This window comes from Oreochromis niloticus, linkage group LG13, assembly GCF_001858045.2.
Source record: "Oreochromis niloticus isolate F11D_XX linkage group LG13, O_niloticus_UMD_NMBU, whole genome shotgun sequence".
Lineage (NCBI taxonomy): Eukaryota > Metazoa > Chordata > Actinopteri > Cichliformes > Cichlidae > Oreochromis > Oreochromis niloticus.
The window spans coordinates 3,769,081-3,796,140 of NC_031978.2; the positions used below are offsets into that span (position 1 = coordinate 3,769,081).

General features: G+C 39.5%; 4 protein-coding genes across 7 annotated transcripts; 3 read left to right on the forward strand and 1 right to left on the reverse strand.

Annotated features, from left to right (window-relative positions):
* Nucleotides 1-582: 582 nt before the first annotated feature.
* cryzl1 (crystallin, zeta (quinone reductase)-like 1) lies at nt 583-7,007 on the forward strand. 2 transcript variants are annotated; one of them, XM_003438357.4, is made up of 13 exons: nt 583-823; nt 1,199-1,276; nt 2,291-2,363; nt 2,520-2,564; nt 3,247-3,315; nt 3,862-3,995; nt 4,100-4,211; nt 4,400-4,420; nt 4,734-4,832; nt 5,225-5,349; nt 5,519-5,624; nt 5,704-5,749; nt 6,567-7,007. In XM_003438357.4, exons 1-13 carry the CDS (start codon nt 743-745, stop codon nt 6,661-6,663), a joined length of 1,086 nt encoding a protein of 361 aa, XP_003438405.1. In that variant the 5' UTR covers nt 583-742; the 3' UTR covers nt 6,664-7,007. The 2 variants fall into 2 exon arrangements, with proteins under 2 accessions (XP_003438405.1, XP_003438404.1); XM_003438356.4 differs by lacking the exon at nt 4,400-4,420.
* On the reverse strand, nt 7,001-14,584 carry setd4 (SET domain containing 4). Of its 2 annotated transcripts, none has more exons than XM_005473730.4 (13): nt 14,446-14,584; nt 14,008-14,128; nt 13,821-13,916; nt 10,832-10,869; nt 10,039-10,127; nt 9,560-9,796; nt 9,337-9,396; nt 9,110-9,239; nt 8,847-9,021; nt 8,267-8,345; nt 8,076-8,156; nt 7,835-7,958; nt 7,001-7,740 (listed from the first exon to the last, which is right to left on the reverse strand). In XM_005473730.4, the coding sequence occupies exons 2-13, from the start codon at nt 14,081-14,083 to the stop codon at nt 7,582-7,584; spliced, it is 1,344 nt and encodes a 447-aa protein (XP_005473787.1). In that variant the 5' UTR covers nt 14,084-14,128; nt 14,446-14,584; the 3' UTR covers nt 7,001-7,581. The 2 variants fall into 2 exon arrangements, with proteins under 2 accessions (XP_005473787.1, XP_005473786.1); XM_005473729.4 differs by having other exon boundaries at nt 14,361-14,502.
* Nucleotides 13,909-19,622, forward strand: LOC100534432 (carbonyl reductase-like 20beta-hydroxysteroid dehydrogenase). Of its 2 annotated transcripts, none has more exon segments than NM_001279648.1 (7): nt 13,909-14,094; nt 16,198-16,312; nt 17,213-17,382; nt 17,476-17,583; nt 18,443-18,651; nt 18,807-18,860; nt 18,983-19,622. In NM_001279648.1, coding segments are annotated over 7 exon segments (843 nt in total). In that variant the 5' UTR covers nt 13,909-14,081; the 3' UTR covers nt 19,157-19,622.
* LOC100694993 (carbonyl reductase [NADPH] 1) lies at nt 19,573-23,742 on the forward strand. Its single transcript, XM_003438354.5, has 7 exons — nt 19,573-20,241; nt 20,954-21,068; nt 21,236-21,405; nt 21,524-21,631; nt 22,161-22,369; nt 22,502-22,555; nt 22,699-23,742. The coding sequence occupies exons 2-7, from the start codon at nt 20,956-20,958 to the stop codon at nt 22,870-22,872; spliced, it is 828 nt and encodes a 275-aa protein (XP_003438402.1). The 5' UTR covers nt 19,573-20,241; nt 20,954-20,955; the 3' UTR covers nt 22,873-23,742.
* The last annotated feature ends 3,318 nt before the right edge of the window (nt 23,743-27,060 follow it).

Consider the following 27,060-nt stretch of genomic DNA (forward strand, 5'->3'; position numbering starts at 1 on the left):
TTTTAAGAATAAATTAATAATAATTTTAAAAACTCTTAGCATAACATAAAATACGTAATGAATCAAATAGATAAATAAATAAGATATGGCTAATATTTCATCCTTGCTGGCAACACATACATAAAACCAACACCAAAATAAAATAATAGCCTAGTAGTAGAAGAATAAAACAGAGCTACATAACAAATACTACTATTGTAATATCACTCAACTGGAAATTACTAAAAACATAATATATTGACCCTTTAACAAAAAATAGCTCATTAATGTAAAATAAAATATAGCAAAACTAGAACATAACTGGTTTAATGTAGCAGAAAAATAAAATTTGTTAAATAATTGCAGAAATTCATTCATTAAACTGAGTTTTTGCTAGTAATTCACTGGCTTTTGTTAAGGCATAAGGTTTTCTTAAAACAGTTTTAATTAACGTATTGTTTTCCTTCTTCTTGTATTATTATTATTATTATTATTATTATTATTATTATTATTATTATTATTATTATGATAATATACGAAATCGAACACCAATAATTTATTTCATATTACATGTCCAGTAGTGGGCGGTATTGTAGTCATAGGAAGAAAAAAAACAACGAAGAAGAGGAGGTCAGCTGATTAAGTTTATCCATACCGATCCCGGCGGTTTGATTTTTCCTATATTAGACTCAGCTGTTATATGAAGAGCATTAGTCCATACGGTCACGTGATAATATTTTGATATTTTGTGTGTGTGGATTTGATGAAAATCTGCAGCGTTATGAAAGGTCTGTACTGCCGAGCTGTCAGTGATGCTGAACCCAAGTTCGTTATCCAGGAAATGGTGAGTTTGAGGTTCCTGCTGAATAACTACAGCACGTCAGTATTAAAGGCACTTATTAGAAAAGCAAATTCGCTGTTCAGGCTTAATCTGCATATTTAACTCGCTGCTGCTGATTAGTCTCAGTCTACTGAACAATCCCTGCTTCTCTGAATGTGTATAACAACTAACTGTCTGTAAAGATTATTATTTAGCAGGTGTTTTTGCTCTTTCATAGTAAGCTGCATTAAAATGTTTTAGAAGATCATGTCAGATATATGCATGATTTATTTCTTAGTTAGTGTAAACATTTTTTACGTTTCTGCTGTTTTTTTGTGTTTATGACTTTTACCTTTGTCTTCATTGTTACACTGAGCGGCTTTGTGTGTTTCTCTCCAGACTCTCCCAGATGTCCTGACCAGCCATCAGGTCAGAGTTCAGGTGAAGGCGTGTGGACTCAGCCCACTGGACTTTAAGGTACTAACAGTGTGAGATCTGTGGCTGAACACTGAACATGTTTCCCGGTGGGTTAGTGTAGCTTAGTTATAGTTCAGCCAAAACTGATATTAATCCACACACATTCTCCCATTTGTCCAAATCAGGGTTGCAGGGGGCCTCGGGTCTATCCCAGCTCTCATAGGTCAAGAGGGCTGGACAGGTCACCAGTCTGTAACGGGGCTAACACAGAGCGACAGATAACCATTACACTCACAGTCAAACCAGTTAACCTACCCCACACATGTGTTTGGAGAAAGTCCGGAGTACACGGAGAGAGTCCACTCAGACACGGGGAGAGCATGGAAGCTCTGCACAGAAAATCCCCAGACTAGATTCAAAGCAGGGTCACTGCACCACAGTAAAAGAATAAAACTGGAAAAAGTAAGAAACATAATTGTTTCATAAGTGAACCATCCAAAAATAAATATAATAACTCGAGGCTTTACCTCATTTCACTCAGGCTCCGGGCTTTCCCATATAGGTAGTAGCTCATCGTAACTCCCATTAATGAGCTACAGTAGCCTACAGCAGCGCTTAATCTATTATTAACTGTAATATTGTAACTGTGGAAGAGATTTCTAATCATATTAAGAGAATGGACTTGATCTCAAAATGCTTTAAAATATTAATTAAAAAAAAACTATCTACCTGATGTCCCCCTCCTTCGTACCACACTTGGCACATTCCCACAGAAACGTCAAACCAGACCAAAGGGTTTGGTCTAGTTTGATGGTTCCTGGGTCCAAATCACAGGGGGATGATTAATTTCACCTGACTTGGCAGCAATTTACAAACATGGCTGGGTTAGAAAAGCTGTTTGTTTAAATCAGGTCATCAAGGCACACTCACAATGTGTTTAAAAACATCCAAAAAAGACATATTTGTGGTTTAATTTTTCTTAACTTTCTTGCTGCTTTTGTTGCCTCTGAACTGAAATAATTTGATAAATGCATCACTGATAATAACTCACTACTCTGCTGATGTCTGTCACAGCTGCTCAGAGATGTCGGGATGCAGAGGGATTTAATCCCTGTCGGCAGAGAGGTGGCCGGGGTCGTCCTTCAAGGTCGCAAACAGACACAAATTTTGACTCTGAAATTAGCTTTATTGTTCAGAACAAATTAACATGTTTGTGTTTTCGTGCCGAGTGAGTAAGAGACCTTGTGATGCATCATTCACGAGTCTTAATTTTTGTGTCTGTTTCCTTGTTTTTTCCTGACAGTTGGTCCCAAGGTCACCTTCTTTCAGCCGGAGGATGAGGTTGTAGGTAGGGATGATTTTTGAGATGGAGAATGTGAGGTTTTCTGTAGGATTGCATCTTCGGAATTTCTATAAGTTTAAATCTTTTTAGGAATAATTACTTGAGTTTACACATGTCTTTGATTATTCATTGTTTCTGAACTGTGACTCAGTTTTCTAAGTTGGATATGTTTTAATATCACATCTGACTAAAATCTTGAATATTGTTAGATCATATTCAAGAAGATGTCATAACAAAAATAACTTTAACACAATTGGACTGGTTTGTCGGCTTAAACAAGTCCAAACTTGCACAAAATAGACACTAACAGTAATTTAAAACCGAAAGAATTTGATAACCTTGATAACCGCGGGCTAACTCAGTGATGAGGGAAAGTTTGTGGGGGGTTTTTTGTTGTCTCCTTAATGCACAGTAGGATTAACACTTTTTTTTCCCCCTCAAAATTTTCAAAGTAAAATTTTCTTTTAACTATTGAATAGTTATAAAAGACATATTTTTCTGCTAGGGTAAATAGACATGCAGTCACTTGGTTCTTAGAAGCAAGTCTTAATTCACCCATAATTCATTGTACTCTAGTACAAAGAATTTAGAGATTTCTCTGAAAACTGTTTGATTTCTCTAAACTGCATCTAAACTTTATCTTTGTGAAAGCGGCTCCACGTTTCCCATTTTCATCTTCCCTCTTCAGGTATCCTTCCCCTGGACTCCAGCTTCTCAGGACTCTGTGAGGTCATTGACACCGATGAATATTATTTAGGTGAGATGCACGCTCTCTCACATCTTTATTATGTGAATTTTATTTTTCCTACTTTCATCTATCAGATTTTATGACATAGTAAACTTAATTCTAAATTCTTTTAGGTCTATATTATGTTTTTTATTCTGACCCCTTGACTATACTAAATCTCACAGCACTGCCTCACCAATCATTTCAGAAAAAAGGTCACACTGATCTAAAAGGTGAACCCGTTCTCGGCTCTGCTTCAAAGTCAACGGGCAGAATGTTTTTCTTTTATGTGATTGTGTGTCCACCTTACCTCTGCACCGCATGAACGTCCAACTTTTTTAAATCAGAACTTTCAGATTGAAAGAAATGTAAAAGCACCTGAAGTGCACACACTGCCCTGATCCACCCCCATAGTCTCTGACTACATTTATAATCCTTGGAAAAGAACAGAGTGACAATCACTTTCTAGGTAGATGGATTTTAGATCAACGTAAAGTTCTTAAAACTTGAAATCTTGTAAATAAAATCCTATAATAACCTGTTCAGTTAGCATTTTTGTGTTTCTGTGATCTCCAGTTCAGAAGCCAGAGAAGCTCAGCTCGGTGTGTGTGGCAGGAGTGCTGCGTGACGGCCTTTGCGCTTACAGTGCTCTGCACACACATGCTCGCATGGCGGCCGGACACACACTCCTGGTCACGGACGGAGCCAGTGTACGTAAAAACACTCAAAATATAAACTGTGTGCGACCTTGTAAAGCAAAGTTCTAGTTTGATTGCACACACGAGTAATGATCTCATCCCCTCTTGCTGCGAAGTCTTTTGGCCTCATGTGTATCCAGCTGGCTTGTTACCACGGGGCGAAGGTGCTGACGACGTCACACTCGCCACAGAATCACACTTTCCTGGAGCAGCTTCGGCCCAGCGTAGGTGCGTACCGACCCACGCTGACATTTCTGTAGCTCGCATTGAAAAACTTGCGTCTTTGAAATGTTCTCCAAAATCACATTTTTAGATACCGAAACTGCCCTTTTCTTGTCATTCCTTTCATATCACGTACTCTGCTTCCAACCTGTTTTTATCTCTGCATCCTGTCCTCACCTTCATATTCTCCTCAGGTGTTCAGGATCCCTTAGTAGGTGAGCTCTTTTCCTCTCTTCCCCACTGACCTGCCTTGCTTCCTAGCTTGATTAGTAACATAACTGTCATTGGTGTTTAAGCTGTAATTCTATTTATGGGAAGATAAGCCTTTAGAAATTTTCTAGTTTTGCAGAAATAATTATTTCTTCATCTAAAATCTGCTGCCATCATGTGGTCATTAGTGAAAACTGCAGTTTGCAAATTAAATGTGATCCGAGTAGAATTACACACAACTCGGTGAGTTTCTCTGTTTTAAATGTTTTCTGAGCTGCAGTGACTCATTCTCTCATATGTGTGTGTTTATGTGTGAAGCCAGAGTTATTCCAGTGTATAACAGCTCATCAGACCTGCTGTCGGTGGTCATGGAGGAGACGGGAGGACTGGGAGTGGATATCGTTGTTGACTCTGGAGGTAAAAAATAAAATTGCTTTTCCTCACATCCTCTCCTTCTAGTTTAGATACTTGAAGTTTCTACAGTATTTGGATGTCCAATCACGTATTGCAGAAAACGGGTGTTTACATCCACTCAACAAGGCACATTTGATGAGTTGTGATGGAACGACTAAAATATCTGTAATATAAAGACTTCCTGCCACAGCTCGTATATTCAGACTGTGTCGCGCACCTGTTTTATACGTCGTGGACACACCTGTGCTCCTCTCATGACTCTCCTCCATCCTTCATTGATGCATCCTTCAAAGTGCTGCAGTCAGACGTCTGGTCACAGGCAGGATGAAGAGGCACAAATCAGACACATTAGAAAAGACCTTTGTGTTTGTTTGCGTGTGTGTGTGTGTGTGTAGTTCATCTGCATGAAGAGGAGGAGGAAGTGGAGTCAGAGGAGAAGAAATTACTTCCACACAAACATGACATCATCAGTGTGCTGGGAGTGGGCGGCCACTGGGTTACATCCCACCAAGACCTGCAGGTGAGCTGGGGTCAGACTCAACAGCGGCATCATAAAGTGATAACTTCGTAGTTTATTATTATTATTATTATTTGAATAGAAACAATCTCTCTGGCTTTAAAGCATCTGAATGCAGCTCAGTCTGGTCCATCTTCAGTAACACTTTCCTCACCTCTCTGTGTATTTGCAGTTGGATCCTCCAGATTGCAGATTACTTTATTTAAAGTCAGCCTCTGTGTCTTTCCTCAACCCTGAAGTTTGGACAGCATCATCATCGCAGCAAGGAAGATACCTCCGTATCCTGTACTCGCAGCATATAATCTAAAAACTTAACCCTGTAATGTGCATTTCTGAAGCCTTAACAGACTTTTGCAGATATTCTGAAAGATATCGTGGAGAAGATGTCAAGTGGAGTACTCAGGTAACCTCAAAATCTAGTTTAAGGAGTGCTGGATGACATTTCTCAGTGGGATCATACGATTTTAGATAAAGTACACAAATCCACATTTCAACATCAGGTCAACTTTTCAGCTTCCAGGATGCTCACATGTGGTTCCCACAAACATGCAAAGTCCCAAGTCCAGCAGCTTAGACAATTACTACATATGTTTGGAACATTAGGTGTGATGAAGTTTCACACGGGGACATATATCTCCTCATTAGCCACTTATATTGAATTGGCTTTAATCGTGTATTTATTGTTTGGAATGAAGCCTGTTTAAATGCACAAAAACAGTTTGTTTCACCTGTGTCTTTTATGCTTTTTTTCCTCCAGGCATTTAATTTGTTTATTACTAAACCTTTACAAGCAGACATTAAATAAATTATAACATATAGAAGGTAGACCTTTCCCTTTCACATGTCCAAGACGGATTTCTTCTATTTTTGACAGCTCTGGAATTTGCCTAATCTGTCTGGATCTGGATGAAATGCCTCATTACAATACGTTTTTAACATTAGACTTCTGCTGGAACAGCACTCGCAGAAGTTTAGTTTCCAGTTTAGTGCAGGGCTGTCAAACCTGCTTTGGTTGAAGAAGGCTGGAACGATTGCGAATAGCCTACCATTCTTTTAATGTAAAGAAGTAAATGTTTAATAAGCCTTTAGTTTAAAAGACAAATGACGGTGCAGGCATGTTAGTACAGACCGTAGTTATTTCCTGGATTTTGGGATTCAGATTGTTTTAAAATGAGACTATAATGGGATTCTGATCAAATTCACCTTGTGTCTCTCTCCAGGCCTCAGCCCGAGGAAGCAGTCCCCCTCTATGAAGCCACAGTTGCCATGGAGACTGTCCAGCGTCACCCAAAGAAGAAGGCTGTTGTTCAGCTCTGACCTAACTAATCACATTACGCAGAGATAAAAGAAAACAGCTCACCGTTCAGCAGGATCACTTCTCTCTGCAGAGACACTGTTCCAATCAGTCACTGTTTACGTGTTAACACAGAACTATGATCTGTTTCAGGCCCAAAAATATGATAACAACAGGAAAAATGCACTTAATCATTAACTGCTTGAGTTTCAGAGTCACCTGGACAGTTTTACTTTACTCTGCAGAAGAAACTCTTTCCAGTGAGCCAGTGATAACCATTAAAGTCTGAACACTTTTCCTCACCTAATGTTTGTTTAGAAATGCACAAGGTGTCGTCTGACTCAATAAAATCACATTTCATTAAAAACAAGGCCGCATTTTGTTTATTATGCAACAGATCTTTTGTTTGTTTCAGATCCATCTGTTTGTGAAGGGCAGCCAATCAGAAGAAAGTTGGTTTAAAGGGAGGTGAAAAAACTTAGAGCATCAAAATTGGGCACCAAGTCCTAGTATGACATAAACAGGGATTATATTGATCCATGAATCATTCAAAGCTCCTCTAGTAAATTCCAACACTAAAAAGATGAGAGTTGAAAATTGAAATATGTCCCTTGTAAATTACAACATAAACAGGAGCTGGGATATATGGTGGCTTCATAAAATGTGTAATACAAAATCTAACTACTAATTAAAACAAAAATAAATATATAAACTAGCGTATTTAAAGCTGGAGATGCATCCTTTCTGTTTAAAGGACTGAGCTCTGAGTTTCTGCTCGAGTCTGTAGTAGTATTTTAGCTTAGAGCAGTTAAGCTGGTGGTGATGAGAGACAGTAACAGATCATCCTTTTGCTTTTCTCAGTCAACACACAGCACAGGAAATGCTTCAGCCAATCACTTGGCTTCTTGCAGCAGCTGCCAGAAGAGAGGGCCAATCAGATGTCAGCTCACAGCACCAAGTGGACTGTCATTATGTCTGTGTGATTCTTCCAGTGCCTTGAGGCAGCTTCCCAGGATGCACCTCTCTTCCTGCCGCAGTGACTTGACCACATTTAGCTGCTCCCTAATTGGCTGCTCACATTGTTGGAGGAGGTGTGAGACCTACACACACACACACACAGTGCAGGAGAAAAAGGAATCAGGTGATGTGCTGCAAAACAGGGACAGAGTTAAATTCACGCACATGTGCACACACCTTATCTAGAGCGCTACATGTGTCTTGCAGTAGTTGCTGACAGAGACTCTTAGCCATCCGGACACTCCACTGCTCTCTCTCCTCACACACCAGCTGGCCGAGCAACACTGCCTTCCACTGGCGGCTGTGAAAACACACACACATGTACAGGCCCAATCCACTGATCAAGATTGTGAATGGACGTCCAGATTTTGGCACAAAACACATTGATGTACATGTATAAATGTGTGTTTAGGCTTACTACAGTGTTTGTGGCAACGACAGCAGCCTGAGAGCCGTCATCAGCCTCCAACTGGGACCGTCACTGGACACAGTAAGATTACTGGCAGGAAGGCAGGAAACATATGAAGGCATTTTTGCATAGAGTTGTATCCAAGTTAAGTATTAGTCCTGTTTACAGCTGAATCATTAAGTATGTAAACCACGTCTTACTGTAGGAAATTATTCTCTCTGAGAAACTTGATCTTCTGAGTCAAACTTCTGTCACCTCTTAAAACATCACAGAGCAGATCTGAGGGATCACAGTGAAACACACAAACATCAAGTTTTAAGCCAAACAGTTTTCCACGTTTTCTCTCATATATCTAATGTTACACTGGCAGATGCAAATAATAAACATGTTTCCAAAGTTTTAAATAATGAGGTTGGTGTATGTGCAAATAATCCCCGTAAGCAAAGGCTTAGGCTTCATAATACTGCTTTAAACACTCGTTTTAAATTACGTTTTTCCCATCTGTTTGCTTTGTAGCACAGCAGTGAGAGGCGATGATGGCTGTTTGTGAGAGGTAGCCAATCAGAATGAACTTAAAGGAAGAATGAAGGTAGGAAAACAGCTTGTTTCAGATTACCAACATGTAAAGTAATGACCTATATTAAATCCAGGGGGTCATATGTTCATAAAAGTTCATTAGCACATTCATAAATATATCATGATCAATATATTTAAATATAAATTTCATTCGACGATAGGGCAAAAACTTCCCCCTGATAAAAACCTACTGCAGAGGTTTACCTGTGTCCACATAGACCACACTGTGGGGATTGGCGGTGGTGACAAATCCGTACTCTAACAACAGCCGCTGGTTATCGTGGGAACCGTAGTTAATGAAGGCCTGCTGGTACCGCAGAGTCCCGGACACACTCCTGATTTCATAACAACTTGTCACATCATTAAAACCTGCTTTTACCTGACAAAAGAAATACAGTCATACGCTCTCCATCAGTACAACCAGCTCCGACTCAACATCTACAGTCTTCATTCGGCATGACATTTACCTGCACGTCAGGGCGATGGTTGAGCAGATCCAGGAAGGGAGCTAAAGCATAATTATCAGGTCCTGAGAGGAAGCTGCTTGAAGGATGGCTCATGAAGACAGTGCGAGTGTTGACACTACACCACGCCCACCTGGGAAAAGAAGGAGGAGCCTAGTTACAGATAGTATTCTCATTCACTAATACTGTGATGTAAACGGTTCATTTGGTCAAAGATAAGGAACGTGTACCTCAGCGCCTCATAGGTCAAAACATCCGCTGTGGGCTGGCTCAGCACCGGCTGCAGGGACCTGAACCAGTGAACCAATCACAGCGTGATCATTCACTTTTCACACAAGAACATCATTTGAACAATTACTTTTATTCTGATGCATTTTAAGCCCCATACAACCAATTTTTATAAAACGAGCTGATCCACAAGCAAGTACAAATCCCGGCCTTAACCGCACTCACCTGAAAAACTCCTGATTGGAGGAGTGCATTTCCTTCACTGCCTCCCTCTGCTCCAAGGCCCGCCTCCGCACACTGGCAGGTAAAAGAGCCATGACATCATCACTGAAATAGGCGGGGCAGGTGTAAACTGTGGGCAACACATCGATGTAAGGGAACCAATCAGAGGCCTCTCCTCTGTGCCGCTCACACACCAAGAAGATGCAGAGGGCCAGGAGGGGAGACAGACGAGGTTTCCAGCTGCAGAGAGAAAAAAAACACCCAGCAACAGATTGGTTTCATCTCATTCTGGCTAAAATACTCGGAGTCCATCAGCTGAATCCTTCTGTGTGCTGAGTTAGTGTGAAGTACAGGTGCACAATTAACCTGGCACCGAGTCTGAGCTTGTGTAAACTTATGACACTCTAACCCATCCATAGATTAAATCCTGCATGCCGTAGAGAGGATGGAAATATTGGAATATGTTTACATTCTGTGTTTACCTCTTGATGTACCGTCCCAGGTAGCTGTCCAGAACGGTGGAGGTTGTGAGGAGGCACGACTCCGGCAGAGAAATAATCAGCTGACCGGGCTGCCACACAAACACCAACAGATAAAGGGAGAAGCTTTAACATTCAAACGTCACTACAGGATCTACACTTGATCCTGTAACTAATTCCAAACAGTAACCAATTCAAATGTTTAAAAAAATGGTGACTACACAAATTACCTCAGTAATCATGTTTGTATTTTTTATGAAGCAGCAGTTTAACTTAATTCTTTCTTATAAATAAAAAGGCAAAACACACATAAATAAATCCTTAACTGCCTAACAGATCGAGCACAAAACCTATAAGAAAGCTATATAAACAATATACAATTATTTCTTTATGAATAATATAAAGCTTAATATTAAAATAACATGTTGTGCATATGTCAGTGTGTGCTTTGTGATGGTTTTAAATGTATGCTCATGTTTCAGTTAGAATTCAGAATTACTGCTAATATCAGGCACGTGGTCACAAAGAAGGTGAACAAGTGGATGCTGAGTTTAACAAAATATGATAAAAGTTATTAAAAGTAATTTTAATAAACCAGTAAATCATTTATTTCTAACATTATGACACTTTCATAACAACTTCAGCCTGTCAGCGACTTGCTATTTTTATTCCCTGAAGTTTCCACATTGTGATGTTCAAAATAAAATACACTTTTTGTTTGGTTTTTTTTCCTGAAGATGCAAAAAGTTCATAATATGTGTTGATAAAAATGTGGCGTTTAGGGAATCTGGATTACCTTTATGGTTCTGAGAGTCTGCAGTCCTCTGCCTGTGTCTGTATGAACCAAATGTACATGTGAATATCATGATTTAATACACAAACTGTCTGTGTAGGTAATGTCTCTGATTGGCCCAAGAAGATACCAACAGAAAATCTCCTCACAGTCATGCTCTACAAAACCAACCAGGTCTGAAAAAGGTTCCCAACTCAATCTACGTCCACACGTACACGGGTATTTTTGAAAACGGAGATTTTCCGTTTTCGTTTTTAAAAATAATCCCGTCCACACGTAAACGCAGAAATGAAGGAAAACGCTGCTAGGAACATGCCAAAGCAGCAGGTGGCGATATATTCCTAACCGTGTAGAAATGTTGGCCAATCAGAAGTCTAGGAGCCTCGGTGGGAAATAGTAAACAAAGATGGGGCATAGAAGCAGAACCGAGTCGTATGTGTGGAGGGACAGTAACTGTGTGTGTATATGTAAGCATTTAAACACTGCAGAGAGTACAATTAACGGTAACAGTATTGTAGAAATTAATTTCACCGAAACAATAACGTGGCGCACAGTGTGACGTCAAAAAAGGCGCACACCTATGACGCTGCGTTTTCTCCGTTTTCCTCGTCCACACGTAAATGCAAAAACGGAGTTTTCGAAAATATCCACCCTGGCAGGCGTTTTTAGAAATCTCCGTTTTCAGTGACCGAAAACGCCGTTTACGTGTGGACGAAAGGTGCAAACGCATAGAAAAATCTGCGTTTTCAAAAATACCCGGATACGTGTGGACGTAGCCTAAATCAGCTGAGGGTCAAGAGGTCATATCAGCATGTGGGACAGGTGTCTAGGGTCTGTTTGTTTGATACCAGGCTCAGCCCAGGGGGATGTTCTTCGTACCTCGCTTACTACATCCAAGATCAAATGACACATCCAAGATCAAATCATCGCGCTAACCGTGAGCTCGCTAATCCGGTTGTCCGAACGCACCTGTTGTTGACGATTAGTATAGCTGGCTGAAGTAATCTGAGATCACTGGGTGGCGTAAAAGGGGCTACGCATCGATAGTAGAAACATTGATCGGCAACCCTGTGATTGGTCGGCGAAGATGTCGAAGGAGCGCGCGCAGTATCTCACGGCAGCAGACCAAGAACTCTTGATTGAGGGATATCAGGAGTTTCAGAGTTTAATTAAAACGCAGGGGAACACTGCAAAGGCTGCAAAAGCAAGGAGAGAGGGCTGGCAGAAAGTTGCTGACAAATTAAACTCGTAAGTGATCCATGATATTACATTATATCATGTGATATTATTTCATTCCACATTATATTATATTACATCATATCCTCTTTCACATTAGAGCCACAACAGGACCCACTAGAACATGGGAAAAAGTAAAAGTGAAATATAAGAATATTCTACAGAATGGTAATATTTATCACTTATATTGCTTTTAGTCTATGACAAGAGACCCTGGAATAATCTGTTTGTTTATAACAGCAACCAAGAAAAGGGCAGAGCAAATAAAGACAGGTGGTGGTCCTGCACCCCCTCGTCACACCCCTTTTTGTACTGTGACATTTATTGACATTGTGGGTTTTTATGTGTGTAGTTTGAATAACACTCCATCACTTTTACCTGTTCCCATGCAAGGGGTGACTGAAGCATGCACAGTAAGTCGGGAGTAAGTATATACAGTACAGTAAGTGTATATATATATATATATATATATATATATATATATATATATATATATATATTTGGAGAGAGAGAGAGAGAGAGAGAGAAAGTAAATAATAACCTCACGGGAGAATCGATATCTCTCTATGAGCACACCGTCGCGCCGAGCTAAAGGATCCCGTCTATCCCGCAATATACGCTAAATTCTGGAAACTCTCCTTATCAATCTTGCACCTTCCTTGCTCGCGTACAAACGGACAGGACATGGCTGCGACAGACTTCCCAAATCCACCTTCGCTTTTTTAGCCGTGGTCTCTCATCTTGATTGCACGTAGTAATTTACTATTACTACTCTAAAATATGAATTACATCTGACATGATCTACTACATGTAATAGAATGATTAATAGTACATTTCCCTTTTTTTCGGAAATGACCTGTATGTATCTGTATGAAATCAATAAAAGAATCAAATACATTATCTTTAGTTACATTGATAATATTTATTTATGGTAAAACAGTGGCGAAATATCGCTCTTGCTTTCATATAACTGCAGCGGACATACCTGAGAGGCAGCGATCTAATCCTGTTTACATAAAGTAAACCTGCTCCCGAGCAGGCTTACGCTTACGGATCTGTTGCTATGACAGCAAGCCCCAGATGAGCTTCGGAGAACCGAACGATCCAAGATCACGCGAAATCGTCAACATTCAAATCCGGCTAACTTGCTTAGCGAGGTACGAAGAACAGGCCCCAGATGTCGTCTATGTAAAAACAATGACCTAGTATAGTAATATTTAAATACTCATAAATGTAGCTCAGGGCTGTGAAATGCAGAGACAACACTGTATAGTAGTTTGGAAATATCCCACTGATCACAATCACGTGAGGTTTTAAATAAATGTTTCAAAACTCAAAAGGCTCAGGCCTGGCCCACAGGGGTCTCACATTCATGACAACCATGCTGATGATTCTGGCTTTAGGTGTCATACTTGGGGTGAGTGTAAAACTGATTAGGATGCTCCCGTACTTGGGAAATTGTGAAAATTTAAAAACTCTGGAATATTATAATGTGAAGTAGTTTTGAGGTCAGTTCATAAAGAGTGTGTACTTCATGCCTACGTTCTGTGAGATGCTGTAACTCAGAAAACATTCATAGCATGATGGTAAAATTTGGCATGGCTTCAATAAATATATTTACTGTACAAAAAATTCTGATGAAGTCAGTTGGGAAGTTCTGAATGAACCTAAAATCATCCAACAAACAATGGGCAGCTCTCCTTTTCAGGTCATATGATACTCCTGAGGATGTGGAAAACAATATAGGATGTGGTACCAGTGAAGAGTGCTGGCTGAAGCAGTGTGGAGGAAAATCCTCTGTGGTGAAGAAACTTCATGAGCTTCACATACTGCGGCTGGTGACACAGAGACACTGGAGAGACAGGGAGAGGGATAGAGAGTCTGAGCTGACTCAGCACGCAGCACTGAAACACTTTAACTTAAAGCAGTCGGTGTGTTTCTACCTGACCGGGCGCTGCTTTCGTGTTTCTGCCTCCTCTTCCGGGCAGTTCGTCCAGCTCTGTGACTGTGACCTCTCATGGTCTCTTTTTGTAGGTAAACACACGCTCATCTGGACAGCTCTCTCTATCGAAACACACAACATACTTAAGACTTTATAAGTCTTAAGAGCACAAATAAACTGTAATCACTGTAACAATTTTAACAATCACAAAAAACTACAAATGGATGATGAATTAAGAGGTTTTTTGTAAGGTGCTGGAGGACTACATGCCACATAAAAACCCTTCAGTGAGCCACAGCACTGATCTCTAATCTGTTCTGCTGTCGTTTATTTTTATCAGATGGTCCCACAAACCTTCCTAAAATCCTTTCGTTGATCCAAAACGGAGAGAAATGCCTAAATATTGTCCACATTAACGTTATACATAACCCCAACCCACGTGTTCCGCTTGTTTTTCCGGGGATGCGCACCGATCCTGCGCAGAACGCCGCCCTGCTTTTCTTCTTTTTCTGTTTTCTTTACAGTCGTACATTTTCGTGTGCAGTGCTTTTTGTCCTCTCTGCAGCCTCATTCAGCACCAAACCCCAGCTTCAGTAAGTGTGAGGCCTCCGCCATATCTTACAGTTTTCGTTTGTCAGCAGCTTGTTTGAATTTTAGCGGATTTAAGGAGGCGTCGGTCCGACCTGCAAACTGAAAGTCAGCATTATGTAACAGAGAGCGAGCCGCTGGTGAAAGGTCTTCTGATTATCTTAGATCAAAGGCTTTTAAACAGGAAGTTTGGATAAATTATTAATTTCATGGTGTAATTTACAATCACGTGCTGTTTGCACATGCCTCGTAAAACCAGTGTGTTTGTATCGTTTGTATCTGGACTGACCCGGGGCTGATCGCACTGTCTACACAGCTCCTTTAACTGCAAATACAACTAAACTTATTTAATACACACTCTGCAGTGTATTTCAAAGCTGCAGTATGTCATTTCCTCCCTAAAATTATTGGAACAATAAATGTGGATTTGTTTTCCCACTATTTTTCTCTCTGGAGCGGTCATCATGACTCAGCAGGCTTCCGTTTTCCCCTTTGACCTCTAAGCACTAATAGAGCTGACTCACTTTATCTAAACGTAAGTCTGTTTGCCTTCTGTTGGTATCTTTGACGCAGCGGTCTCAAACTCTCTTTCACAAACAGGCATGAAAAAGTTTTGTTTGACTGCAGCCCCCTAAATGTACAATATCCAAGTGAGAAATACAGGAGATGAGTGATCTGGTTTGCAATAAGACAGGTTCAGTTCTGCTTTAAAAGTATGCAGAACATTCCTTTATTCTAATTAGTAAGCTATTCCAGTATTTACTTCCTTAAACTGACAGTGCACTTTTTTCCCTCCCGGATGTTTTCCCTTGGACTTCCACCAGGTCTGGAGCTCCACTTAGATGTAACACACACATTCACGGTCAGGCCAGTTATCCAACAGCTACAGATGAGAAACTGGGGAGAGAATTTAAAAACTATAGCAGAAAAACACTAAATTGAGAGGGAAATAATGCCAGCTACAGTATCTGACACATAAAGGAGACACTTGGAACAAAGGGACAGAAAACTGGCCAAGGCCAGCTGTAAGGTGGCTGCCCTCCCAACCAACCACCGTGTCAGGGCAGGCACCCCAGCCTCAGTAAGCTAACTGTGAACCTAGGAAAACAGGAAGTTACTCCATAGCCCAGAGAACCAAAGAAAAGTCTAAATTAGTGGGACTGTATGTCTGCACAGGGACAAAGGAAAAAGTGAGAGCACTGTGTAGCACAGAGTGGAGAAGAAGTCAAAAACACCTGCCAGAAAATTGTTTATGTGAAGGAAAAAAATAAACATATATTTTTTAAATATTTCCCACACAAATTTAAAAAAACAAACAAAAACCAGCCGAATGTGTGCTTAGCTGTGTCGCACTGGGTCATGATGCCGACATCTCAGTATGTTCATGTCAGGCTGCTCTTAAATATTAATATTTTAGGGAATTCTTAAATCTTATCTCTTTGTAAGGTTTTTTTATATAATAAAAAAATAAAATTCAGCATGATAACGTCACTAAACTTTTATTTTTCTTAGATAGCCGATGCTCCCAGAGCAGGGCCCACGTCCGAGTTTAACCACCACTTGTGTGGAGTTCAGACACTGATCCCTCTCTCTTTTTCTGCAGACATGTCAACCCGAGTTGCCGTGGTAACTGGAAGTAACAAGGGCATCGGTCTGGCCATTGTCCGAGCGCTCTGCAAACAGTTTGAAGGAGATGTTTACCTCACTGCCAGAAATGTGTAAGTGACTCACCTGGTGACACCTGGACCAGGGTGATAAATGTTCACGTATCTGCAGTTTAATCATCTTGACACTTGTGCATACCAGGAGCTTAAACAAAACTAAACCTCGGTCAGAGCTAACAGGAACTGCAACTGTGGTTTGTTTGTTCATCCAAGCTTCTTGCTTCAGGCTCTGAGCATGCACATACTGGGAAAAAAGGGCATTTGATGCATCATTTGACTCTCCTTCTGCACACAGTTGACCAACTGAGTGCCCACTGAGGTGGCAAACATGCATAAAGAATATACATACACACATATGTATGTATATATATTTAGAAAAAACTGGAGAAGGTGACACAGGTGTTGCTGAAAAGTCAAGTGATATATTTATGTTGGTACTTGGTATGCTCATGCTGCTGTTTATCTCTAACGTGATGGGATGCACATTAGAGTAATGGGCTGTTCAGTGCATTCCTGTCCTGTCCTGTCTCATACTCTCATGATGGAAATCACTGAAGTTTGAAGTCAGATGAAAGTGAATCTGTTTTTCAGCCATTTATGTGATCAAGCCTATAAATTGGTTCAATAATTGAATATATTCCTGCAGCAGCTATGTTACATCTTTAATGTAATTAAAAGAATGAGTGAAATGTGGCGCTTACACATGATTTCAGCCTGAAATTGTGAACATGTCTTGCTGCACATTTGTTCCATTATGTGTACAGCAAATGACCGTGGTGATGTGGCCAGGTAAAAAGAGAGTCACCGCTCAGTGATGGAACTTCATCCTGTTTCAGGGCCTTTAAGGACAAAATGACGAGAGAAAGACTGAGAATCTCAGCTGGTATAAGGTGTAAACAATGAGATCGAAGCCAAAGTGAATATATATATGAGGACGTTTTGCTCCTCTTGCAGAGGCCGTGGTGAGGCAGCGGTGAAGGCTCTGAACTCAGAGGGACTGAAGCCCATGTTTCACCAGCTGGACATCGACGATCTGAACAGCATCAAAACCGCCGCCGAGTTTTTCAAACAGAAATACGCAGGAGTGGACGTCCTCATCAATAACGCTGCGATAGCATTCAAAGGTAATTAACTTGATGTGCTGATGTATATTGTAGTGCTGTGGAGCTGCACACACTGATGTTGTAATGTTGACGGAGATCACGCTGTCTCCTCAGTGGCAGACACGACTCCGTTTGGCACCCAGGCGGAGGTGACCGTCAAGACAAACTTCTTCTCCACCAGAAACATGTGGACTGTCTTCAGTGAGATCATCAAACCTGGAGGTACAGCTGGACCCAGTCTGCATCATATTTTACTTGAAAGTTTGCATTTTAAATGAAGTGAGCGTACATGTCAGTAACTGATAATGAGAAACTTTTAGTTTTCAAATTTATTAGACATCAATCAGGAAGAGTTGTTTAGAGTCTTCCTCTTGCCATGATGTCTGTATCCTAGCTGTATGCCAGACCTTCAAGGTGAGTTCGCTTCTTCAGATGATAAAACTATGCATCTTTGATTATGCAGCCTCCCTTGCTGTTTGTCCTCCAAATTAATTTGATAAGATAAGATAAGATATAAGATAACCTTTATTAGTCCCACACGTGGGAAATTTGTTTTGTCACAGCAGGAAGTGGACAGTGCAAAAGTTATGAAGCAAAAATTAGAATAAAATAAAATAAGAATAAATACAGTACACAACTGTACAGAATAGAATAAAATAAAATACTATATACAGTAGAATAAAATAGAATAAAATATACAATAAGATAAAAATAGAATACATACATAAAATAGAATATTTTAGGACCTCCTTCAGCATGGCTTACTGAGATTTATTTCTGCCTGACAGGCAGGAGAGCAGAGGATAGACGAGAAGAATAGGCATCGGTTAAAGAAAGCAGGAAAGCTCTTTCACAGCAGCCATTCTGATACATCATAGCTACATAAACACGGGTCTAAAAAACAAGAACGCACATTTAACTGAACATCAGACGTCCTCCTGGAGAATCTGCTCAAAGCACATCCATCAGTCTCTGAAACAAACCTCAGATGGAAGCTGTTTGGAGTTTATCAAGTTTAAAGGACTCTAAGAGCACAAAGGAGCTTTAGTACCCTCTGCATGTGTACGTCTGTGTGTTTTAGGTCGTGTGGTGAACGTCTCCAGCATGGTTAGCATCAGTGCTTTGAACAAGTGCAACCTGGACCTCCAGCAGCGCTTCCGCAACGAGAACATCACAGAGGAGGAGCTGGTGGAACTGATGCAACGATTTGTCGATGAGGCCAAGAAAGGCGAACATAAAGAGCGCGGCTGGCCTGACACGGCCTATGGAGTGTCTAAAATTGGAGTGACGGTACGTTTGATTAGTGTGTTTCCACGTTTTACGTGTTGGGATCGTAAACTGTGTAAATTTGGAAACTCGCTGTTATAAACCAGAGCCATGAAGATTTGATCTGAAACCATATTATGAGACACTGATTATATTTGTGTGTGTCGATGTTTTTAAAGGTGCTGTCCATGATTCATGCTCGTCGTCTGACCAAGGAGAGACCGAATGACGGGGTAACTGAAATATATAACTAACAATGTAGACATTCTATATTCAGTGTTTGTTTTTTCATGGTTTTGGGTCCATTAAATCATCGTTGCTAACAGATTTTGTTTTAATTTGATTCTTTTAAAAGATCCTGTTGAACGCCTGCTGCCCAGGATGGGTGCGCACCGACATGGCTGGACCAAAAGCTCCCAAGTCGCCAGACGAGGGCGCTGTCACGCCGGTCTACCTGGCTTTGCTGCCACCTGGAGCCAAAGAGCCTCACGGACAGTTTGTCTCTGAAAAGACCGTTCAGAAGTGGTGATGAGCGTGTGAGATCGAAGCGTTTCCACATCAACGATAACAAAACTGTGAAACAATTAAAGGAAAGTTACCCAACATAACAAACAACCAGTAACATAAACTGACATTGCTAAAGCTCGGGGATGGACTTTTTAGGACAGAGTTTAACTCTTATCCAAATAGTTTGGTAATGAAACCAAAATTGTTCGTTTTATTCTCGGTAACACTACAGTACTGTACTATGTGCGTGTCTGTTAGCTGGAACGCATCAAAATGAAAGTGAATCCGTGAAATGTTGAATTGTCGACAAAGCCTTCATTACATAACATTTTCATATCTTTGACTTCATATACTTGCCTTAACTGGATGAAGCTAATTGTTCAGAATTACTAGAAAATGTATTTGTTTTATACAAAATGCTGAGGGTTTTGTGTTTGTTTTAAATAAAACATTTGGATCTCAAGTCAAAATACCAAATAAAGTGACTTTAAAATATAAGGTTGAGTGGTCTGAATGTTACAGTGTCCCCGTATTACACAGAGTGCATCACTACTCCTCCACTTTTTCTTTGCCAAGCCAAATGCCTCAAACGTATTGGTTTGTCCAGTTTCCTCTTCACATGTCTGTATGGAAATCTGCCTCCAGCATCTCGGAGCTCTTCTTCCCTGGACCAGTTAAAACCCTGTGAGAGCAGCTGGGGTTTTTTTTAAAAACATTTTCTGGGATATTTTTTCTCCAATAAGATTCTTTAGAACATTTTTGACCATTTTGAGATTAAGCAAACCTTTAAAAACTGATGCTCTGCACTTAACCAGCTTATAAACTATTGTCTGTTGAATCAGGACAGCAGCAGTTTTCAGCTGTATTAACAGAATACACTGTTTCATTTTGGTTCAGTATTAAATGTTATTGTTTTATGTGTACTTCAGCAGCCTATTAATATTCAACTACCTGTTAGTTAGGGTTAGGGTTATCAGTGCTTTATGCACTGATAATGTTCAAACTCCACCCAGCTTCCCTCCCATTATTTGCAGTATATAATTCATTGTCATCTGCATCCCTCTCAGTACTGCTACAGCTCCATTCAGCATCACAACAGCAGCATAAGTAAGTAAGAAACCTTTTTTTATCTTTTGTTCCACATTTGTTAGCTGACTGTTTCTTTAAATCTTTTCATAAATCTGAGGAAATGTCAGGCCAAATATCCTCCTTTAAAATAAAAATGGACTGAAAACAGAGAGTACATTTTAATCATATCTCAACTTAAAAGTTGTTCTAATCATATTTTCACATATTATAAAAACATGTCCCAAATCAGTTTATTTTTTTCTTGAAGTTTGCATCAAGGCTGTCGTTCTTAACATTCATTGGATTTCTGAGATCAATATTAGCACGTTTTTCTTTTTAGATCAAACTGATTTAATGTGATGCTATAATTCCACAGCCACATTTAAAACGGTTTCAAAAGTATGAGTTTACATTAAAAATGAGTTTTATGATAAATTCTGCAAATTTTAATGTAATCCATCTTTAATTTCTTGTGTTTTCATTTGGATTTGTCACTGTTTTAATGTGTCATCATGACTGTGCAAGTCTTACAATCAGCCCTCTTACACTGCTGATAAGAGAACTGACCTAGAACTAAGGAGCTATTCCATAAATACTCTTCATACAGGTTTTTTCTGATGTGGGAATACATGTGAATGCCTGAGCCTGATTCTCCTGATATAGTCGCTCAGCTTTATGTCCTCCAATCTGATAATCAGTGGCTCAACATGCGGCTTCACACACTCATGTCTCTCTCTCTGTCTGTGTACAGACATGTCGACCAAGGTTGCAGTGGTTACTGGCAGTAACAAAGGCATCGGTCTGGCCATCGTCCGAGCGCTCTGCAAGCAGTTCGATGGAGACGTTTACATCACTGCCAGAGATGTGTAAGTGACTTACCTGGTGACAGCTGGACCTGATTGATGTGAAGGCCTTCACATGTAACTGTGGTTTTTATATCTAGAAATTCACTTAACTCCGAAGTTTCACAGTGAGGTCCACAAATATTCCATTAACTGAGAAGTAAATGAAACTTTTTTTGGTCCTTTTGCAGCGGTCGGGGTGAGGAAGCAGTGAAGACTCTGAACTCAGAGGGACTGAAACCCAAGTTCCACCAGCTGGACATCAATGACCTGAACAGCATTAAAACTGCTGCTGCCTTCTTTAAAGGGAAGTATGGAGGAGTGGACATTCTCATCAATAATGCTGGAACAGCATTCAAAGGTAGAATAGACCTTTATAATAATGCATATCATACTGGATCAATGTATATAGTAATCTAATACTGCAGCTGTGAATTGAATTGGATGGCGTTCACAGCATGTTAACTTTTTCCTTTCAGCGTCAGACCCAACTCCCTTTGGTGTCCAGGCAGAGGTGATCCTGACGACAAACTTTTTTGGAACTAGAGACATGTCGACACATTTCCTGCCAATGATCAGAGCTGGAGGTACAGATCACATTATATATATATATATATATATATATATATAATATATATATATATATATATATATATATAATATATATATATATATATAATGTATATATATATGTATATATATATATATATATATATATACATCTATATAGATATAGATATACATAGATATATATATATATATATATATATATATATATATATATATACATATCTATATATCTATATATATCTATACATATCTATATATATCTATACATATCTATATATATATATATCTATACATATATATATATATATATATGTTTCTATAACTTTGAGTGTTTCTAGAGTTCACTGACCTAGCTGTAAAATGGAAGATATATGGTTCTGCATAAGCTGAGTAACCAATGATGGTGAAGCCCCTTTAAGTCCTCTGCAGAGCTGAATAATTGAACAAAACACCAGAAATACCACCCGTAAAACATGGTGGAGGTAGCATCATGGTAGGTGTTGCTTTGGAGCAGCAGTGATAGGCAGTTCTTTGTATGTGTTTTAGGTCGTGTGGTGAATATCTCCAGCATGCTTAGCGTCACTGGTTTGAAACAGTGCAGCCCAGAACTCCAGCAGCGTTTCCGCAGCGAGGACATCACAGAGGATGAGCTGGTGGGACTGATGAGAAGATTCCTCGATGATGCCAAGAAAGGCGAACACAAGCAACATGGTTGGCCTGATATGGCATATTCAGTGTCTAAGATTGGAGTGACGGTACATTTATCCAGTTTTTCTTCAGGATTTTAGATGAGGAGGTTAACTAATGGACTAATTAACTGAATTAATTCAAGCCTTTTTTTCTTGGAGACTCTGATAATAAATATGGGTGTTTGTTTGTGTTTTAAGGTGCTGTCCATGATTCATGCTCGCCGTCTGTCTAAGGAGAGACCAAATGATGGGGTAACTAAAATATAACAACGTGTAATGAACTTACAAACAAAGCCATCTCCAAACCTCCATAATGTAGAGGGTTTTTTTTTTTTGGAGTCCACTGAAACCTAATTTCTTATTCGTGGACTTGGATTTGTTATTCGTTTTTCCAGATCCTGGTGAATGCCTGCTGTCCAGGATGGGTGCGCACTGACCTCACTTCACCAGATGCTCCCAAGTCACCAGAGGAGGGCGCCATCACTCCTGTTTACCTGGCCCTGTTGCCTCCCAGAACCAAGGAGCCTCAGGGAAAGTTTCTCTCAGACAAGGAAGTCCAGCCGTGGTGAAAGAGAGTTTAGTGTGTGATTCCAGATGAAGAATTATTTGCAAGACATTTAAGATTTAAGAAAAGTGATGTTCCAGGCATCAAATACACAAACCATAGCTGTTATCATGCTAATTTGCAATTTTAAAGTGCATCAAACAGACTGATTTTGTTCCGGTGATGTGGTATATGCTTGTTTGTGTATTTTGGGATAAAATAATCCGTGTTAAAGTGACAGTGTTCATGATGACTACTCAATTTGTGGCCTGTTTCTAAAACTGTATGCCTTCTTTTTGATGTGCAACGCAAACTTGCTTTAACTGAAATCAAAGAAAATAAAGTGCTTTTAATTAAGACTCATTAATAGCAATAAATCTGCATTGTAAATGTATTTTTCTAATATAAAATCATCCGTACTATAATAGATCATTATTAAAAAAGTGATGAGGCTGGGGTTTCAGAAGTAATACAGCAGCTGCATTTGGCACCATGAGACAGTTTTTAGAGCATCTTGTCAAGTCACAGTTGCTTTTGCCTGTTCGGTATTTGTACCACAGGGTTCAAGGTGTCTCTAAATTAAACCGCTACTTAAAAACATACAGCTGTCCAACCTTCCTCTCATTTGTACAATTCTTGAAAGAGTAGTTATCAAACACCTAACTGATCATTTGTAGGGGAATGGTCTATTTGAAGAGTTTCATCATAGCACAGAAACAGCACCAGTGAAGGTTGAGAATGACCCCGTGACCTCTGACAGTTGTCCTGTTAGATCTCAATGCACCATTTGATACTTTTGACCTTTATGTTGTACTTCAGAGATTAAAACACACCACTGGTATGTAAAGAAACTGCAGTGCACTCGTTCGAATCATATATATTAATGAGAGTACAGTTTGTGCATATGAATGGGCAGTCTTCTGCACACATGAAAATTAATAATGGAGTCCCACAGCACAGTTCTGTGATGGGACCATTACCATTTTCATTGCTATGTAGATGACATCCAGCTTTATCCATGAAGCCAGATGATACAAAGTAACTAGTTAAACTAGAGGCATGACTTAAAAACAAAAGGCTTTGTGACCTCTAATTTCCACCTTCTAAATTAAGATAACACTGACGTTATTGCCCTTAAAATTTAACCAGATACTTACTTGGCCTTGAGTAACACTTTAATGAATTCTGGACTAATTTTTGCACATTAAACAAACATGTAGGACTGCCTTTAGTCACGGACAGTTCCCACAACGGATCAGTAGAGTTGGCTGGTTCCTCTCCACATGGTTTGAAGCTTAGCTATTGCTCTTCATTGTCTAACCAATCAGGACAGCAGCAGGTTTCAGGGGTACTAACAAAAATTTAAAATACATATTTTTTCATATTGTTCCAGTATTTAAATGTATTGCTTTATGTGTACTTCAGCAGCCTATTAATATTCAACTACCTGCTAGTTCTTTTATGGCTTTGCACACTGTTCAAAACTCCACCCAGCTTCTTTATCATTGTTTGTAGTATCTAATTCTTTGTCCTCTGCAGCACTCTCAGTCCTGCTACTGCTTCGTTCCACATTACAATCGCAGGATAAGTAAGTAAGAAACATCCTTTTACTTTTGTTCCACATTTGTTAGTTTATTGGCTCTTTAATTTGTAATTAAATCTCGTGACGTCCTCCTTTATCGCTGGAATGTACTGAAACAGGAAGGTAAACCCTCAAAACAAACATAGTTGACATTAAATGTAAGTTTTATGATGAATTCACAATTTTTCAATATTACTTATTATATATTTTTTGAGTTCTTACTGTTTTAATGTGTCATTGTGACTCTGCAAATCTCACCAGTTTACAGCCCTCCTACACTGATAAGAGAACTGCCTTAAAGTCAAACAACTATTTCATATAAACGCTTCATACAGGTTATTTCTCTGCAATTAATCATTGTACCCATTACACACTGTTCAGGTCAAAGGTGACCTGACATTTAACAGAAGTAATGGTATGATGTGAATATGAAACTATACACGCCAACGCTGTGTGTATTTCTTATGGCACAATGGTGACAGAGTTCAGAGAAAGACTTAAGACTGTCAGATAAACTTTCTGTGTTCCCACCATATTTGCTCAGGTTCTGAGGCGCCTTTATCCAGCAGGTACATACCGGTCTTTGAAGGCAATGCAGGAATCTCAGAACAGTGAAATAGCAAAATAACATAGGAATCAAAGACCTACAGAGGTCAGAGGCTGCCTGTTTTAAATCATAGGGCCTTTCTGTGTGCCGTTTGCATGTTCTCCCTTCAGGTATACTATCTTCTTTCCACAGTCCAAAGGCATGCATGGCCCATTAATTATTCTAAACTGGCCATTCACAATGGCAGAAAACAAACTAACAATATCAAATTAGCATCTATTTATTCCTTGGTTTAATTAACCCAGAGGTAACTGAGATTTAAGGAGTGTTCATAAAAGGCGTTGAGGGGTGGATGTGGTTTCCTACTACTGCTTTAAATATAAAGACTACTTAGCTGTAAGATGGCTAAGTAGTAGTTATAGCTTAGCTTTAACAAACGCTGCTTTTAACAGTTGAAGTGGTTATGCATGCTTAAATAACAAATCCGAGCAGTTTCAGAATGTTCCTACCATTTTCACTTTTAATAAATCCTGTTGTATTATGTTTTCTTGTCTTAGGTAAAACAGCACATGATATAGTGTGATAACAGATGTCCAAAAACAAGTGTATAAAAACCTCAAAAACACACTCCCTTCTCTCTTTTGTCTGAAATGTTCATCACGGCTGATTCATCCATTTCTTCATGTCAGATTGCCTGTCGATATATTCTAAATTGATCGGTAGTTCAAAATTTGGCATAAACATTTATTACAAGGGAAATGACTTGATCCAAGGCATTAAATATGAAACATATGTAAGGCTTAAAATACATTTTATGTATTCATTACTTTTGTAGTTTGCCTTCATGCTTTCTCTTAGTTCTTGTTACTTTTGTATTCTGGGTTTTGTTGGTGTTTAGAGTTATTTATATCTGTTTCTTTGTGCTCAGATGTATTCTAGCCTCCCCAATATCCCTTTGTATCTTCTCAAGTCTTTGTTTCTGTTATATGTTATATGTTGTTGACTGCATGTGAAAATTAACATTTTCTAATTAATGGATCTTTAACCTGCCAGTCACCAAGTACAAAGTTTGCTTGATTTCCAGCTGTGCGTATGTAAGAAAAATGCATACAATCATGATATGAAATTCAAAGTGGTTGACCGATAGCGACAGTGCAAAGTGGAGTGAGATGTGACCTAAAGCTGGCTGTTTTTTTGGCTCCTAGATAAATGTTGCTAAAGGGTGATAATGTGATTACCCTGTGTAAACGTGTGTTCAGTAGTCACTTGTTTTCTTACCTCGACCCGGTCACAATAGATGGCCGCCCCTCTCTGAGTCTGTTTCTGTTAGAGGTTTCTTCCTGTTAAAATGGAGTTTTTCTTTCCCATTATTGACAAAGCGATCGCTGATTGTTGGGTTTCGGTTTCTCTTTAGTCTGTATTATTGTAGGGCAGGGGTGTCGAACTCCAGGCCTCGAGGGCCGGTGTCCTGCAGGTTTTAGATCTCACCCTGGGTCAGCACACCTGAATCAAATGATTAGTTCATTACCAGGCCTCTGGAGAACTTCAAGACATGTTGAGGAGGTAATTTAGCCATTTAAATCAGCTGTGTTGGATCAAGGACACATCTAAAACCTGCAGGACACCGGCCCTCGAGGCCTGGAGTTCGACACATGTGTTGTAGGGTCTCTAAATCACAGTATGAAGCACCTTGAGGCAACTGTTGTGATTAGGCAATATATAAATAAAACTGAAATGAATTGTACTTGATTTTTATAAGGAAAATGTAGCTCAGACTGGATGCTCACGTAAAGTAGTCAAAGTCAATATATAATTATCTTCTGTTCTGCATTGTAGCTCACAGTTTAAGTATAGTGGGTCGTCATGGTTTCCATAACACTGGTTATTAAAGCCACTGATCACAATTGGATCAATTTCTCAAGCCTGAAATTTTAGCAGCTATTTGTATCTGGTACAAATATCTGGTATCAATCATATATATTTGTCTTTAACTATTTTAAGATTACAAACATGGAAATGGTTTAGAAATTAAATAGTTTCCTTAGTAAAGATTGTATGTAATGTCCGTTTGACTAGATGTGAAT